Below are 18,319 nucleotides of genomic sequence, written 5' to 3' on the forward strand. Positions count from 1 at the left end.
AGCACCTTTAGGATTTCATAGGTCATTTTTTACACATTTTGATTTCAAACTACTTACCACACATTAGGGCCCCTAGAATGCCAGGGCAGTATAACTACCCCACAAGTGACCCCATTTTGGAAAGAAGACACTCCAAGGGGTATTTAGTGATGGGCATAGTGAGTTCATGGAAGTTTTGATTTTTTGTCACAAGTTAGTGGAATATGAGACTTTGTAAGAAAAAAAAACAAAAACATTTTCCGCTAACTTGTGACAAAAAATAAAAAATTCTATGAACTCACTATGCCTATCAGCGAATACCTTAGGGTGTCTACTTTCCGAAATGGGGTCATTTGTGGGGTTTTTCTAGTGTCTGGGCATTGTAGAACCTCAGGAAACATGACAGGTGCTCAGAAAGTCAGAGCTGCTTCAAAAAGCGGAAATTCACATTTTTGTACCATAGTTTGTAAATGCTATAACTTTTACCCAGGCCATTTTTTTTTTACCCAAACATTTTTTTTTTTTATCAAAGACATGTAGAACAATTAATTTAGAGAAAAAATTATATATGGATGTCGTTTTTTTCAGCTAAATTTTACAACTGAAAGTGAAAAATGTTATTTTTTTGCAAAACAAATCGTTAAATTTTGATTAATAACAAAAAAAGTAAGAATGTCAGCAGCAATGAAATACCACCAAATGAAAGCTCTATTAGTGAGAAGAAAAGGAGGTAAAATTCATTTGGGTGGTAAGTTGCATGACCAAGCAATAAATGGTGAAAGTAGTGTAGTGCAGAATTGTAAAAAGTGGCCTGGTCATTAAGGGTGTTTAAGCTAGGGGGGCTGAGGTGGTTAAAAGAAAACCAGAGCTCCCCTCCACACACACAACAGAACAATACAGCAAGCAACTCCTTTCTTTTCACTAGCATGAACTGATATCGTCACTGTGTTTGGCATGAGACCCCGCCTCTTCCTGTGACATCATACCTACCAGGAGCAACTCCATTCTAGTCACTGCCGTTCTGGACGCGAACCTAATTTTAAGGCCTGTTCACCCTTCCATCTATAAGATATATATTTTTTTCCCTTTCACTATGGCTGAGATTAGCGGTTCTATGTTCCGGTTAAAAAGACAGCTAGAGTATAGTCATTTTCAGGCTGAGCACTACGTAAAGCTTCTCTCCCAACAGTCTGACGGCGATAGGGATCTGCAGGAGCATAGACAACGCATACAGGGCTTAGCAGATGAGACCGCTCAGAGCCTGAAGCGTAATGTATACCAAAACTATCGGCAGTTTATTGAAACCGCGAAAGAGATTAGCTACTTAGAAGGGGAGATGTACCAGCTGAGCCATATCCTCACTGAGCAGAAGGGGATCATGGAGAGCGTGTCGCAGACTTTACTGCACTCAGACCGGTCGGAAGCCGCCCGTGAGCTCAAAGCTGCTTTCCATGAGGAAGCCGAGGAAGGCAAAACAAGAAATCTGACTACTTTGTTGGAGAAGGTGGATGGATGCCAAAATTTGCTTGAGACGCCTGGCAGGTACTTGATATCGCTCAGTATTTCTATATTATAATTCTGATGACAGCTTTATCTTCCTAGTAGCTTGGAATCAGAATTTGTCATAGTCTGACATGGAAGTGAGTCCTGTTCCCACAGTTGTATGATACTGCTATGATGTTTTGGTACATCGCTGAGCAGGTTTCTTACCTGCCCTATTAGCTGATGGAGGAGATTTTCATGTGGGCAAAACTATACAGCTGGGTTGACAAGCTCATCAGGGGAGTTGATTCTAATGGTGCATTTAGGTGAATGACTGTTGGTATCATATTTAGTTGTTTAATGTGGTTGTCTCACTTCAGCAATTTGTCATTTATGTAGTGAATATTAAAGGGGTTGTTCGGGTTCAGAGGTGACCCCGGACATATGCCCATTTTCACCCAGGCAGCCCCCCTGACTTCAGCATCGGAGCAGTTAATTATCCGATGCTCTCCTTTGCCCTGCGCTAAATTGCGCAGGGCAAAGGCATTTTCTGGAGTTTTGGTGATGAACCGAGCTGCCAGACGGAGGCTTCCACCCAGCAGTGAGCCCGGTGACATCACCGGCACTGATGGGCGGGCTTTAGCGCTGCCCTAGCCTGTAAAACGACTAGGGCAGCGATAAAGCCCGCCCATCAGAGCCGGTGACATCACCGAACACATTGCTGGGCGGAAGCCTCTGCCCGGCAGTGTCTTGTTGTAAATAAGAGCCCTTGACCTGCTCGATCTAGCTCTGCTCGCCATCCTGGGGTACTGGCAGTGTGGGAGCATGGCAGAGGTTAGGCCATCAGGGTTAGGGTTCACTATAATTTACAGCTATTTCCTTGTGTAAATGACGATTGAAATCTACTCCAGTCATGGGCTGTAGGAGGTTTCCATCTAGGAGCATTGACTGGTGGAGAATGCACATAATTTATGATGATGCCCTTCACCACTGTCTAGGGGACATAAGTGGTTGGGCATCGGTGCACTCATCTAACGCGTGTATCTCACAATGACATATGCAGCAAAGGCTGCAAAATTCTGTATTTTGCCCAAAATGGGTGTTTTTTTCTTTTTATTGCAGACTATGACAACAGTATCTTACCCTTGTATTTCACACTGAAAGATGCAACAAGGGCTGTAAAATTTAGTATTCTGCCCAAAAAGGGTGTTTTTTAAAACCCAGAAAATTATTGCTGTATTTCAAGCTTAAATTGCAGACATACAAATGCTGCAAAGGCCACAGATGTAGGGTCTTGCCAAAAATGGGTAATTTTATTTTTTTTAATTTTTTTTAAACCCAGAATATATAATTGCAGTATTTTCAAGCTTCTATTTGACTGTCACAAATGAACATATGCTGTGCTGGTGCACAGAACTTGCATAAAATGTCCGCCGCCGCCCCCACCTAACAGACGGATAAAAGTTATTTTTCTGGGTCACTGCGCTCAGGGCAGGGTAAAAAGATTGTGCACTGTACCCACAAAACAAAATCTAGGTAGAACGCGGAGTTAACAAGCACTTCAGATTAAAGATTCTGTCCTATTCTCTCCCTCAACAGCAGCAGCATCCTCTCCCTACACTAATCAGAGCAGAGTGACATGCAGCGCTACGTGACTCCAGCTTAAATAGAGGCTGGGTCACATGCTGCACTGGCCAAACGTAGGCATGGCTGTGATGGCTTCTAAGGGCACATGAGAAACACTTGTTGATTGGCTGCTCTGCAGCCTTTCAAAAAGCGCTATTAACTCATCGAACCCGAACTTTTATTGAAAAGTTCGAGTCCGGGGTCCAAAAATCCTAAAGTTCGGGTTAGCTCAACCCTAGTCGTAAGCTGATGTTTGGGGACACTGCAGCATTCAGAAGGAGGAGCAGCATCTGGATTTTTCGATTTCCACCTTCCACGGCGACATTACTATGAGATAACTGTCCTCCAACGAGGTAGGGTTAGGAAGAATAAAGCAGACACTCCTCCGGCCCCACCTCCGTGTCTTCCTGTCCTTTCCAGGTGGGGAGAGTTTGTTCTCATAACAATGCTGTGAGGCTGCTCTTGTGGAGGCAGACTTGGGCTCTATGCATCTCTCTCCCTGTGTGTTTGTAGAATGATAGTGACAGCTCCAAGAGTTAGAAAGTGTCCGATTTGTTCTTCTAAATTACCTTACTCGTGTGAACAATATATACTGGAAGTGTACTGGTAGTACTGCTGAAGACGTTGCTCCCTTTTTTTTGTCTTTTCTGTCATCTGGGGAGCAGAGTCTGACAAACTCATTATCTCTGCTCTGTGACATAAATGCTTATCATTGACCAAAACTCTTTGAATTACGATCTTGAAGCCAATTTTCAATCCAATTACAAATTATGTTTTCTAAACCAGGCATGCTCAACCTGCGGCCCTCCGGCTGTTGCAAAACTACAACTCCCATCATTTCCGGACAGCCTACAGCTATCAGCTTACAGAAGGGCATGGTGGGAGTTGTAGTTTTACAACAGCTGGAGGACCGCAGGTTGAGCATCCCTGTTTAAACCAATTGACCTCAATTGGAAGATCACAAGTCAGTGGCTTTCTCATGTTTGGGCAAGCAGTGCAATAGAAAATAGAAGATTATGACGTCTGCTTTGTTCCACCCAGGTTTGGGCGATATCAAAAATATTCAGACGATAATGATATTAACAGATTTATCGTGATAACGATATATATCGCGGTAAATACCCGTTTAAAAGATAGAAAAAGACACAAGGAGAGGTTATACTGTGTGGGGTGGCCACAAGGACACGTTATACTGTGTGGGGTGGCCACAAGGACACGTTATACTGTGTGGGGTGGCCACAAGGACACGTTATACTGTGTGGGGTGGCCACAAGGACACGTTATACTGTGTGGGGTGGCCACAAGGACACGTTATACTGTGTGGGGTGGCCACAAGGACACGTTATACTGTGTGGGGCGGCCACAAGGACACGTTATACTGTGTGGGGCGGCCACAAGGACACGTTATACTGTGTGGGGCGGCCACAAGGACACGTTATACTGTGTGGGGCGGCCACAAGGACACGTTATACTGTGTGGGGCGGCCACAAGGACACGTTATACTGTGTGGGGCGGCCACAAGGACACGTTATACTGTGTGGGGCGGCCACAAGGACACGTTATACTGTGTGGGGCGGCCACAAGGACACGTTATACTGTGTGGGGCGGCCACAAGGACACGTTATACTGTGTGGGGGCACAAGGTGACTATTATACAAGTTTTGACCCCCCCCCCGCGCGCGGTTATTGGCACACAGTGATATCGCCATATCGGTGTTTCTTAATACCGCGGTATATCGCTGACACCAGTTTACCGCTCATCCCTAGTTCCACCCATCTACGTGCTGTCTTGATCGCCCTCTGGCTCTGTCCTCTTTTTCAAATTGCTATCCTAGATCTTCCTCTTGCTGGTTGAATGTTACACCAGAGGAACAAATCCTACAATGTTGCAGAAATTGGCCAGTGGGTATCCCATTAATAATCTGGGGAGAAGTTGACATGCGTAAATAAACATTTACCGCAGTAGTTTTTTGAAAAACATTTGTTTGAAGATGGCCTTGTAAATCCCGATAGCTAGAATCATCCAGGAATTGCATAGTATTCCTATCAAAAGTATAGGTGAATTTTATGTTTCTTTCATTGTTATTCAGTTCTTGTAAAAACTCTCAGGTCAGCTTCCAACCTCTGCCAGATCAAAAAAACATTCATGTAGCATGCCCAAAAAATGTTGCCGTCCTTTAAGACATGTCGATCTGACAGGAATAAGTCCCTCTCCCACAGCCCCATGAACAATAGCTGTCCCCTGGAGCTGCAGGTAGAAGAACCCATTAAAAATAAAACTTATTGTAAGTGTAAACTCAATCAATTTCAATACTCTAGTCTATTCCATTGTTTTCTAACAAAATATTCCACAGCTTTTAGACCGTCAACATGTCTGATGTTTGTACAGCAACTTAATGTCACTAGTAGCATATCTTCATCTAAATTGATTCCTTCAATTTAATTGGCCTAGCTGGAGGTGTTAATGGATCTTTGGTAAAAGGTATATGGTCAAAATGGCTGGTTCCCCAGTCATCTCCATGACGGCACACATAAGACTGCATTCCTTCTGATAGGACAGGAAAAACACCAACCCTTCCCCCTCCTCACCAGTGTTTTTCCTGTCCTACCAGAAGAAGGAAGACAGAGGGGGGCTGGACTGGGTTCCTGGCTTTATTACCTCCTTCATGCAGGCTGAGGTCGGATCCGGAGGCTGGCTCTCCCTTTTATTGAAGCCTGCGATCGGGCACTGCAGGCGCAGTTTCCCCCTGCGAAGATCCCTTCTGCGGCTGCCCAGGGGAATCTTTTGCGGGGCGGTACTATGGGCCGAAGCAGCGCTATCATGCGCTCCCTCTGGCTTCCTATGGATGCGGCGTGACGTCAGCGCAAGTGGGCGGAGCGCCGTGACGTCACTTTTGGCATCGCAGATCCCGGAAACCTGCGCCTGGGGATAAATTGATCTGGCTCATAACTTCCTATCTGATAATAACTTTGGTGATAGATCTTATGTCTACTCAGATAAGTATAATGAATATAAAAAATTCCTATTTAACCTAGAGGATATTGATGAATAGATGGAAAATTAGAGATATAAGGGCCAATGTCCAGATGGAGACACCAAAAAAGCCATGATCAGTACAGGAAGAAATTTTTGGACTGTTAGGGGAAAGGCATAAGTGTATTTCTGGCTACCAGAAAATATACAAAATATGATTAAGATGGAATGGACTAAACCAGAAAAGAGATCTTTCTTTCCTAGAGTATTAAAAAGATGATATCCTTTTAGTGAGGAAGATTGCGTTAACTCGCATACTATACCCAAAGTTGATGCTCCTGTGGCTAAGCGTACAGTGCTACAGTTTGAAGATGCATCACAATTAAAAGATCCGATGGATAGAAAAACTGAGTGTCTGTTAAAGACTTAAGAGGCAACGTTGGCATTACTGAAGCCCGGTGTAGCTTCAACTTGTGTGGCACATACACTTAATGTTTGGCTAGAACAACTTGAATTGCACCTGATTAATTAAACACCTAGGAAATACATTTTAGGAAGCCTTCCCTTACTAAAAATGGCAACAAATTTCCTTGCAGACACCTCTGCTGAGTGCGTGAGGCTATCAGCTCGCTCTTCTGTTCTTTCTAACTCAGCCCACAGGGGGCTATGGCTAAAAGCATGGTCACGGGATATAGCTTCAAAAGATAAGCTAATCTTCCTTCTATTATATGGCCAGTATATGTTCGGTGCTAACCTGGATAAGATTTTGGAAAATGCCACGGACCGTAAAACGGGATTCCCTGTTGATGTGTTTGAAAAAAGAAATCAGTTTTTTCATGGGAAACCTTATGACAAGGGAGATAGGAAAGAGAAAGGTAAAACAGGGAGATGGAGCTATGCAAAAGGGGAGTAGGGAAGAAATTTTCTCTTCAATCCCAGTAGAGGAGAATCCTCCTCTAAGCAATGACGCCATTCCAGTGGAGGGCAGACTCGCTTCCTTTTACAACACCTGGGAGCAACCAGTTTTAGATACCTTTTCCCCCCGCAAAAATTTGTGCCAGCAAAATTCCCATCTCATCACCAAAATATACTACTTCAAAAAATAAGACCGTTAATAGATATGGGGGCGGTAGAACCTGTCCCAGTAACCGAAAAGGGAAAAAGTCATTATTCTTGTCTATTTTCTGTGAGAAAACCCAATGGCAAGTACAGGATCATAATAAACCTAAAACCGCTAAACGGATTTATTGCGTACCACAAATTCAAAATGGAGACCATCAAAACAGTGCAACTAATATAAAAAAAAAAAGGGGGGGGGGCGGAGGTAATGGCTTCTATAGACTTGAAAGACACCTACTACCATGTTCCAATCCATCCACAGTTAAGACAATTCCTACAATTTGCGTTAAAGCGGGGCAAGGTAATTCTACATCTCCAGTTCAAATACCTCCCTTTCGGGGTATCCTCTGCTCCAAGGATCTTTACCAAGATCATGACCGAGTTAATAAAAACCTTCAGGAAAGAGTCTATGATAATAGTACCCTACCTAGACGACATACTGGTAGTGGCAGAATCAGACCATCGTCTTTATTCCCAGCTCCAGATCATAATTCAAACACTCCAGATATTAGGCTGGATCATCAACTCGGAAAAAATCCAGTTTAAAAAACCCGAACACCAGTTAAACTTTCCCAGGTATTCTTCTGGACTCAACAAAACAGATGTCTTTGCTTCCACTGCAGAAACTAAAAAACATTCAGTTCCAGGTGCAGTAATTTCAAAAGAAAACCTTTTGCTCAATCAGATCAGCCATGGCACTACTGGGGATTCTGTCATCCTGTATTCTGGTAGTAGCATGGGCACAATTCCACATGAGGACTCTCCAAAAATTTGTCCTTTCCAGGTGGAACAGATCTCCAGCAACAATGGACCAGAGGGTATACATAACTAAAGAAGTAAAACAATCTCTAATTTTGTGGAGGGCAGGCAGAAATCTGAAGGGAGTGCACTGGCAGCAAAAATGTATTTTCTCATTAACAGATGTGAATTCCTGAAGTTGGGGGGGTCTATTCGGACCGAGGTCTTTTTCAGGGTCAATGGTCAAAAGAGGAGAGAGCTCAGTCGTCAAACTTCAAAGAACAGTTAGCCATCTGAAATGGTCTAAAAACAACAAGAGAGATGTCCAGAAACTGTCATGTATTAGTTCACTCGGACAACATTACTGCGGTAGCCTTCATACATCAGGAAGGTACAAGGCACAACCGCCTTTAGTCAACACTGAATCACAGAAAATATTTTCTTGGGCAGAAAGATCAGCAGTCCATCTGAAGGGCTCTCTCAATTACACGACAGACTGAGTTGATACAAAGTAGATCCAGGAGAATGGTCCCTTTTTTGTCCTCCCAACATAGATCTGTTATTCTCCAGAAAAAAATCAGAAGGCAAAGTGATTCTTCTCCCTCAACCCTACGGACCATCTACAAGCTGTGAATGCGTTCAGCCAGTATTGGCTATACAATCTAGGGTTGGGTGATATAAAAAATATTCAGACGATAACGATATTATATTAACACAAGGAGACGTTATGCTGTATGGGGGCAGCCACAAGGAGACGTTATGCTGTATGGGGGCAGCCACAAGGAGACGTTATGCTGTATGGGGGCAGCCACAAGGAGACGTTATGCTGTATGGGGGCAGCCACAAGGAGACGTTTTAATAAAGTCTTCTTGTTGCTCATGTTTGGGGGACTCATGTGACTCATTATTCCCTAATGCCTGCTATCATAGATCAATGTGCTGACACTATACTATGCTTTTTAGGGTCTCTCACTCACTCCTGTTCCTCTGCCTGGACACTCCTCACAGTCAGGCAAAGTGGCGAACTCTTCTGCGGAGGGAGTCTGGAGAGACTTTTCCCGCGGCTGCCTTGCTTGTGTGCTCTGATTCTGACATGAGATGTCGGTGGGCGGAGATTTGAATATGGGAGCAAGAAGGAGGGAGAGCCGGGGACGGCCTGCTGCGGGAAGTAATACGTTTGTAATTTTGTCATCAGAGCACACGAGCAAGGCAGCCGTAGAAAAAGTCTCTCCAGAGACACCCTACTCACACAGAGTTCGCCACATACAATAGAACCGGCACGGGTGGGTGACGGATGGTGATGTCAGATTGTGGGTGGAGTCTGGAGACTTGAATAAGGGAGGCGGAGCAAGAAGGAGCCAGGAGCGAGTGGCGGGAGGGGAATGTGTTTGTACTCAGCGCTATGCAAGGTGCAGGGGCGGGCGGACGCAGATTTAGAAGCGGTCAGCGCACATGACCGCTTCGATGACGTCACAAAATACTGCGGTAATTAGGAAACAGCGATATCGCCATATTGCCGTTTTTTAATACAGCAGTATATCGTGAACACTGGTATATCGCCCAAGCCTAATACAATCTAGCATACTTGTTCCCACCAATCACTTTAGGGCTCTTTCACACGAGCGGATCCCGTGCGTGGAATCCACTGCGTGAAAGAGTGCCAAGCCCTGTTCCTGATGGCAGAGACACAGGGCATTAACATGAATGATAATGATCTTTACCTCTCTGTGACCCTTTTACTACAAAATCTCGGTGACAACTTTATCTTACTGTGATTTTGTAGTAAAAAGGTCACAGAGAGGCAAAGAGCATTATCAATCATGTTAATGCTCCATGTGTCTGCTTTCCGGAACAGGGCTTGGCTCTTTCACGCAGCAGATTACCCGCACAGCATCCGCTTGTGTGAAAGAGCCCTTAATCCGGGGGGTTCTTCTTCAGAAATTCAGGACTGAGAATTGCAATCTAATTCTCATAGTCCCATATTAGCCCAAAAGGAGTTGGTTCGGCCCCCTGAAGAACATAAGCAGGGAACATCTGATCATCCTTCCCTCAAATCCGTATTTACTATCACAAGGTCCAGTTTTCACCCGGAGATAAAGATCCTGAAATTATCAGTGTGGATTTTTGAAAAAGACTCTTTAGCAAAAAAAATGGGCTTTCTGAAAGAGTGGTACAAAATATTAAGTTGAAAAAATAACACCTCAAAGATCTACTTAAAAATATGGAGAAAATTTGCTTCATGGTGTGAAAATAAATTTTTGTGAGGTCACCCCTAACATCTCCCAAATATTAGAACTTCTTCAGGATGGTTTTTATCTAGGTTTTGCCCCGAACACCCTTAGGCCTCTTTCACACGGGCGTTGCGGGAAAATGTGCGGGTGCGTTACGGGAACACCCGCGATTTTTCCGCGCGAGTGCAAAACATTGTAATGCGTTTTGCACTCGCGTGAGAAAAATCGCGCATGTTTGGTACCCAAACCCGAACTTCTTCACAGAAGTTCGGGCTTGGGATTGGTGTTCTGTAGATTGTATTATTTTCCCTTATAACATGGTTATAAGGGAAAATAATAGCATTCTGAATACAGAATGCATAGTAAAACATCGCTGGAGGGGTTAAAAAAATAAATAAAAATTATTTAACTCACCTTAGTCCACTTGATCGCGTAGCCGGCATCTCCTTCTGGCTTCATCTGATCTCTGTGCAGCAACAGGACCTTTGGTGACGTCATTCCGGTCATCACATGATCCATCACCATGGTAAAAGATCATGTGATGGATCATGTGATGACCGGAATGACGTCACCAAAGGTCCTGTTGCTGCACAGAGATCAGAAGGAGATGCCGGGCCGCGATCAAGTGGACTAAGGTGAGTTAAATAATTTTTTATTTTTTTTAACCCCTCCAGCGATGTTTTACTATGCATTCTGTATTCAGAATGCTATTATTTTCCCTTATAACCATGTTATAAGGGAAAATAATAATGATCGGGTCTCCATCCTGATCATCTCCTAGCAACCGTGCGTGAAAATCGCACCGCATCCGCACTTGCTTGCGGATGCTTGCGATTTTCACGCAACCCCATTCATTTTTATGGGGCCTGTGTTACGTGAAAAACGCACAAAGAGGAGCATGCTGAGATTTTCACGCAACGCACAAGTCAACTTTAGTGAGACTTCTGGCAATCTTTGTCTTTCACAATGTGTTTCAAATCTGTCTTGTATTCAGTCGTTGTTCCTCGAGGCAATTCTTTAAGGGTACTTTCACAAAGTTTTTCGGTATATCAAGGTCCCTTTAGATGGGACTTGGCTCCCGAAAATGATTCCAGCAAAATCTGCCCTCCAAAAACCATATGGCGATCCCTGCCTTCTGAGCACTGCCATGTGCCAATGTACAGGTTTACGATGACATATGGAGCACCTAAAGGGCTAACATTTGTAAAATCAGTTTTGAATAAATTGAGGGGTGTAGTTTCTAAAATGTTTTTATTATGTAAGGCCCTCAAAGTGACTTCAGAACTGAATTTGTCCTTAACCCTTCACGACTGCCATACGGCTATATACGTGCTATCTGCACATGTCCCGTGCAGCTAGCACATATATAAACGTTCTGGCAGCTCTTTAATCCAAGCGCTGCAAAACGCTTGGATTAAAGCTTCTGCCCCAAGCACAGTGCAGAGACCAGTAATGCTGGCAAGGGACCAATCAGAGTGGTCCCTTGCCGGCAATCGCTCCGATTGGTTAGTCTGTGCAGACTGACCAATCTGATCGCTGCAGTGTAGAAGTGTCTGTTTCAGGTTCAGATCTGCACTCTGCAGATCAGAACCTGAAATCAGGCACTGGCTGCTGTGTGCCGCCAATATGTGCCCCATGATCTGTGCCCCCTGCCATGATCTGTGCCCCCCTCTGTGCGCTCTGCCTCCAAAATTGCCGGCCGTGCGTTGTCTGTGTCGGCAACTGTGCCCGCCTGCCCCCATCCATGTCCTCCAGCACCCTGGATCTCACAAGCCAGAAGCTGTATGAGTAATACACACAGTATTACTCATACAGCCTATGCATTCCAATACAGAAGTATTGGAATGCATTGTAAAGGATTAGACCAGCAAAGTGGGACAAAAAAAAGTTGAAAAAATAAAGTTTTCCCCCCAAAAAATGAAGTTTCAAGTAAAAATAAACAAAAACGTAATTTTCCCCAAATAAAGTTCAAAAATTTTTTGGTAAAGAATAGGGGGGAAAAAAAAGTATACATATTAGGTATCGCTGCGTCCGTTTCGATCGGCTCTTTAAAAATATCACATGACCTAACCCCTCAGATGAACACCGTAAAAAAATTTAAATAAAAACTGTGCTAAATAAACCATTTTTTGTCACCTTACATCACAAAAAGTGTAATAGCAAGCAATCAAAAAGTCACACACACCCCAAAATAGTGCCAATAAAAACGCCATCTCATCCCGCAAAAATCAAACCCTACGCAAGGTAATCACCCAAAAACTGAAAAAATTATGGCTTTCAGGCTATGGAAACACTAAAACATGATTTTTTTTTTGCTTCAAAAATGAAATCATTGTGTAAAACTTACATAAATAAAATAAAAAAGTATACATATTAGGTATCACCGCATCCGTGACAACCTGGTCTATAAGAATATCGCATGATCTAACCTGTCAGATGAATGTTGTAAATAAAAAATAAAAACGGTGCCAAAACAGCTATTTCTTGTTATCTTGCCTCACATAGTGTAATATAGAGCAACCAAAAATCATATGTACCCTAAACTAGTACCAACAATACTGCCACCCTATCCCGTAGTTTCTAAAATGGGGCCACTTTTTTGGAGTTTCTACTGTAGGGGTGCATCAAGGGGGCTTCAAATGGGACATGGTGTCAAAAAAAAACAATCTAGCAAAATCTGCCTTCCAAAAACCGTATGGCATTCCTTTCCTTCTGCGCCCTGCCGTGTGCCCGTACAGTAGTTTACGACCAAATATGGGGTGTTTCTGTAAACTACAGAATCAGGGCCATAAATATTGAGTTTTGTTTTCCTTGCTTTGTAACAGGAAAAAAATTATTAAAATGGAAAATCTGCCAAAAAAGGGAAATTTTGAAATTGTATCTCTATTTTCCATTAATTCTTGTGGAACACCTAAAGGGTTAACAAAGTTTGTAAAATCAGTTTTGAATACCTTGAGGGGTGTAGTTTATAGAATGGGGTCATTTGGGTGGTTTCTATTATGTAAGCCTTGCAAAGTGACTTCAGACCTGAACTGGTCCCTAAAAATTTCAAGATTTGCTTCTAAACTTCTAAGCCTTGTAACATCCCCAAAAAATAAAATGTCATTCCCAAAATGATCCAAACATGAAGTAGACATATAGGGAATGTAAAGTAATAACTATTTTTGGAGGTATTACTATGTATTATAGAAGTAGAGAAATTGAAACTTGGAAATTTGCTATTTTTAAAAATTTTTTGGTAAATTTGCCATTTTTTTTGTAAATAAAAATGAATTTTTTTTACTTCATTTTACCAGTGTCATGAAGTACAATATGTGACGAAAAAACTGTCTCAGAATGGCCTGGATAAGTCAAAGCGTTTTAAAGTTATCAGCACTTAAAGTGACACTGGTCAGATTTGCAAAAAAGTCCTTAAAGTGAAATAGGGCCGAGTCCTTACGGGGTTAAAAAAGTAAATTAAAAATAAAATAAGTTGCCTTTTTCCCACATTCCCTCATTTCTAAGAGATTAAAAAAATTAAATAAAATACACATAATTTGTATCTCGCATCCGTAATGACCTGATCTATAAACTGATCACTGTACCAATTCCTCGTGCTGAACGCTGTAAAAAAAATTAAAATAGACAATGGCAGAATTGCTTTTTTCCAGGACGTCCTCCATGACAGCACCATGGAGGATGTCCTATTGACCACTGTTGGGACAGGAAGAGAGAGAGGGAGATTAAAAGGCCCCACCCCTTCTCTCCAGTGTTCTTCCTGTTTCTACTGGGATAGGGGGAGAGAGTCGTCCCGACTATAGGGACAGGTTAGATGAAGGGGTGAGTCTGGTCGGGGGGTTCTCCTGCCTCTCCTCTTGAGACTCGTGCAGCCCCCAAAACTAGCACCCCTCTGGGAAGTGGCCGCATGGGATCGGGGACGCCGATGCCGCTTCTCATTCCGGAAGCTTTGGGCTCGGTGGCGGATCTCGCGCACGCTAGGCTGGGATTTCTGGTGCGTTCACGTGACCGGAAGTTCGGGCGCGTCACCGGAAACAAGATGGCGCTGCGCATCGCTTGCTGGAGACCTCAGGAATGATGAGGTCTTGCATGTTTGGGGGTGGACTCTTCCTAGGAATGATTCCCCCCATGAAGAGCAGGAGGAGGCAGAGCCATGCTGCGACGGGCAGACCGGTAAGAAGAAGTAAAAAATAAAAATAAAATGAGGGAAACCTATTTAAATCCCTCATGGCAACCTGTGGAAGTTGCATCATGGAGGTCCAGACGTCTGCCAAGCAGGAGGCTTGTTCAGACTCTCCCGTCCAGGTCTCTGTAAGTAGATTCCCTTACCTTGGCTAAATAGGAGCCTTAGTGGCACTATGACACTAAATGTAAGTCTGTTCTTCATTTCCCTTTAGACCGGAAAGGAGTCAGGGCTCAAGTCTCATGGAGACCTGAAAAAGAAGGGGAAAAGTGTGCAACCTGCCAGACAAAGCTTCTGGAATCATATAAAAAATCTTTATGCCCAGAATGCTTATCAAAAATTCTTAAAGAGGAGCGGTCGTCTCTACTTTCTGAATTGAGAGCTATTGTGAGGGAGGAGGTGCATGCGGCGAGTTCAGGCCAGACCCCGGATCCGGTGCCATTTTCCCCTCCCTCCAAATGACCCAGAATTCAGCAAGACTCTGAAGAGGAAGGGTTATACTGCTCGGACGAGATGGAAGATGAAGTCTCAGCTTCCTATCCTCTGGAGGAACAGAGAATATTTTTCTTTTCATCCGAGGATTTAGACCCCCTCCTCACGGCTATAAGACAAACCATGGTTATTGAGGAAGAGGAACAGGCACGCTCGGTCGAAGATGAGATGTTTGGCGGCTTGAAGGTTAATAAAAGGAAGGTTTTCCATGTGAATAAAAACCTAAAAGACCTAATTACAGAGGAGTGGGCTGAGGGAGAAAGCTCTATGTGCCCAGAGAGTTCAAAAGCAGACTGTTGTTTGATCCTACGGACACTAAACTTTGGGACGAGATCCCAAAAGTGGATATCCAGGTGGCAAAAGTGGTGAAAAAATTCAGTTTGAGGATTCGTCACAGCTGAGCGATCCCATGGATTGAAAAATGGACTGAAGAAGTCCTGGGAGTCAGCGGGGGCTACGAAAATACAAATATTGCAGCCACCTCCGTATCTAGAGCCTTGGTACTATGGATCAATCAGCTGGAAAACCATCTCAGAGCTAAGACCTCCAGAGAGGAAATCCTGGAGTCACTTACCCTATTAAAAATGGCTTCAGGATTTTTAGCAGACACCTCAGCGGAATCAATTAGATTCGCAGCCAAGACACAGTCTCAGACAAACACCGCCAGACGTGCCCTCTGGCTAAAATCTTGGTCTGGAGATATAGCGTCTAAAAATAGACTCTATGCTATACCCTTCACAGGTTCCTTTGTGTTCGGCCCAGTCCTGGACTCCATCTTACTGAATGCAGCAGATAAAAAAGGTTTCCCTGTGGAAAAGACAAAGAAACCGCAGCCCTTTCGTAAGGCCTCTAGTCAAAGTCAGACCAGGTCTTATAGAGGGAAAGGGAAATCGGGTAGATGGAGCTACCCCAAGGGGGGGAAAGGAATCGGGTTCCTCTTCAACCCCAATGCCAACACAGGGAAGCAATGATGCCAGGCCAGTGGGAGGGAGACTGACATTTCTGGCAAAACTGGAAACTGATTACCCAAAATCAGTGGATCCTGGACTCTATCAGAGATTGCTTCGGGATAGAGTTTCGAAGTTCTCCTCCCCAGACCTTCCAGTTAACACACTTCGAGTCTCCTCACCTTCAACATCAGCTTTGGTAAAAATTACTAGACCTAGGAGCTATTACTCGGGTCCCTCCTTCTCAGCAGTTCAGGGGACATTACTCAAGACTGTTCTTTGTAAAAAAAAAAAAAAAAAAAAAAAAAAAAAAAAAAAAGCCAGATGGGTCGGTCAGGACCATCATCAATTTGGAATTTCTAAACAAGTGGGTGACTTATTACAGATTCAAAATGGAATCCGTAAGGTCCACAACTCCATTAATCACCCCAGGGGCTCTTCTTTGCACATTAGATATCAAGGATGCGTACTATCACATTCCCATACATCAGCAATATCAACAGTACCTAAGGTTCGCAATCAAAAGCAACGGGAAGATTCTCCACTACTAATTCCAGTGCTTGCCGTTCGGGATTTCATCCGCTCCCTGCCTATTTACAAAAGTGGTGTCGGAAATCATGGCCTATCTTCGTCAGAGTCAAATTACGATTGTACCCTACCTGGACGACTTCCTGCTCATCGCAGATTCAGTACAGAAGCTGTAGGGAGACCTCCATCAAACATTGTCTCTATTCAAAGACCTGGGGTGGATCATAAATTACAAAAAATCAGACCTTCTACCGGGCACGAAGAAAGAGTTCCTGGGTACTCTCCTGGACACAAATATTAATTTCTTCCTGTGCGGAAACAGGTCAACATAAAAAGGAAGGTCGAGTTATTCAAGAAGTCCCACTCATTAAGAGAGGCGATGCAGATCCTGGGGCTAATGACCTTCTGTATTTCCATTGTGCCTTGGGCTCAATTCCATTCGAGGACCCTTCAGTATTGAGAGCTTGGGACAGAGACCACCGCTCCCTCAACCTCAAAGTAAAGCTGCCGTACAGGGTGTTGAACTCTCTATCCTGGCGGATAACTACTGAGAACTTGGAGAAAGGTGTTCCCTGGAATACGACTCCAGCCATGATGGTCACTACGGACGCAAGTCTCAGAGGCTGGGGTGGCCATTTAAAAGAACATTTCTTCCAGGGCACATGGTCCGTTCAGGACAGGCTAAGGTCCTTAAACTACTGGGAATTAAAGGCGGTGCTAAAAACATTTGAAAGCAGCCGAGCACCTTCTCCAGGGACAGCATGTTAGGGTCTTGTCGGGCAATATAACAACGGTGTGTTATCTGAAAAGACAAGGCGGGATCAGGTGTCCGTTGCTTCAGGGTGTAGCGGAGCAAATATTCAGATGGGCAGAGCAGAAAGTCCGGTCCATTTCAGCAACTCATCTGAAAGGATCCCAGAACTCCAGGGCAGACTTCCTAAGCCGTCGCAGAATCGACTCAGGAGAATGGAGTCTGAACAGACAAGTATTCTAACAAATCTGCCAGAAATGGGGCCGGCCAGAGAGAGATCTCTTCGCATCAAAGGAAAATTCACAGCTGGACTGTTTCTTTTCTCTAAGCCCCAGTGGAAATCCTGTGGCAGTGGATGCCCTGGCTCAGGAGTGGGATATGCACCTAGCATACACTTTTCCCCCATTGCTCCTGATCCAGGCAATCTTGAAAAAAAATGAGATCCAGCTCTACAACTCTGATCCTGATAGTGCTGGACTGGCCCAAGAGAGCCTGGTACCCTATCTTAAGAGAAATGTTGACCAGAGACCCGTTTCCCCTTCCATACAGGAAAGACCTGTTATTACAGGGGCTGCTGGAACATCCAAATCTCAACAAACTGAGAATGACTGCCTGGATCCTGAGAGGCAAACTCTGAGAAAGAAGGGACTCTCGGATAAGGTAATTTGAACTCTGCAACAGTGTAGTAAACACATAACCTCTGCCATATATGCTAAGATATGGAAACGGTTTTCATCCTGGCTATCCCAGACTCACCCAGGATCCGAAACACCATCAGTAGGTTACATACTAGATTTCCTTCAGAAAGGGTTTGATTTAGGTTTAAAACCCAGTACTCTCAAAGTTCAGATTTCGGCTTTAAATTGTTGTTTAGACCTTCCCTTAGCAGACCATAGGTGGATTAAAAGATTCATCAAGCCAGTTTCCAGAATGCGGCCCAACCTGAGACAGACGGTCCTCCCGTGGGGTTTATATGTGGTTCTAAATAGCCTGTGTAGCTCTCCCTTTGAACCCATTGATCAGATATCTAATAAGTTACTGTCCTTAAAACTGTATTCCTGCTAGCAATCACTACAGCCCGTAGAATAGGTGAGATACAGGCCCTTTCGATTAAAGAACCCTTTCTAAAATTCCTAGACGATAGAATAATAATAAAATTGGATCAGTCCTTTTTACCTAAAGTTGTCTCAGTTTTTCACAAAGAACCGCCCCTAAAAATGTACAGGAGGAACAGTTCCACTGCTTGGACGTGAGGAGAACAGTCCTTGCCTAC

The 18,319-nt window shown here is 43.9% G+C and overlaps 1 protein-coding gene across 1 annotated transcript in view; it reads left to right on the top strand.

The window, feature by feature from the left end:
- The first annotated feature begins 959 nt into the window (after positions 1–959).
- The window catches only part of EXOC8 (exocyst complex component 8), a 45,512-nt gene continuing 28,152 nt past the window's right edge, over positions 960–18,319 (top strand). The window contains exons 1-2 of the mRNA XM_040429300.1: positions 960–1,034; positions 1,065–1,521. Of these exons, the coding sequence (XP_040285234.1) occupies positions 1,073–1,521 (449 nt within the window). The 5' untranslated portion in view covers positions 960–1,034; positions 1,065–1,072. The remainder of the gene's footprint in view (positions 1,035–1,064; positions 1,522–18,319) is intronic.

Source organism: Bufo bufo, chromosome 4 (assembly GCF_905171765.1).
Source record: "Bufo bufo chromosome 4, aBufBuf1.1, whole genome shotgun sequence".
Taxonomy (NCBI): domain Eukaryota; kingdom Metazoa; phylum Chordata; class Amphibia; order Anura; family Bufonidae; genus Bufo; species Bufo bufo.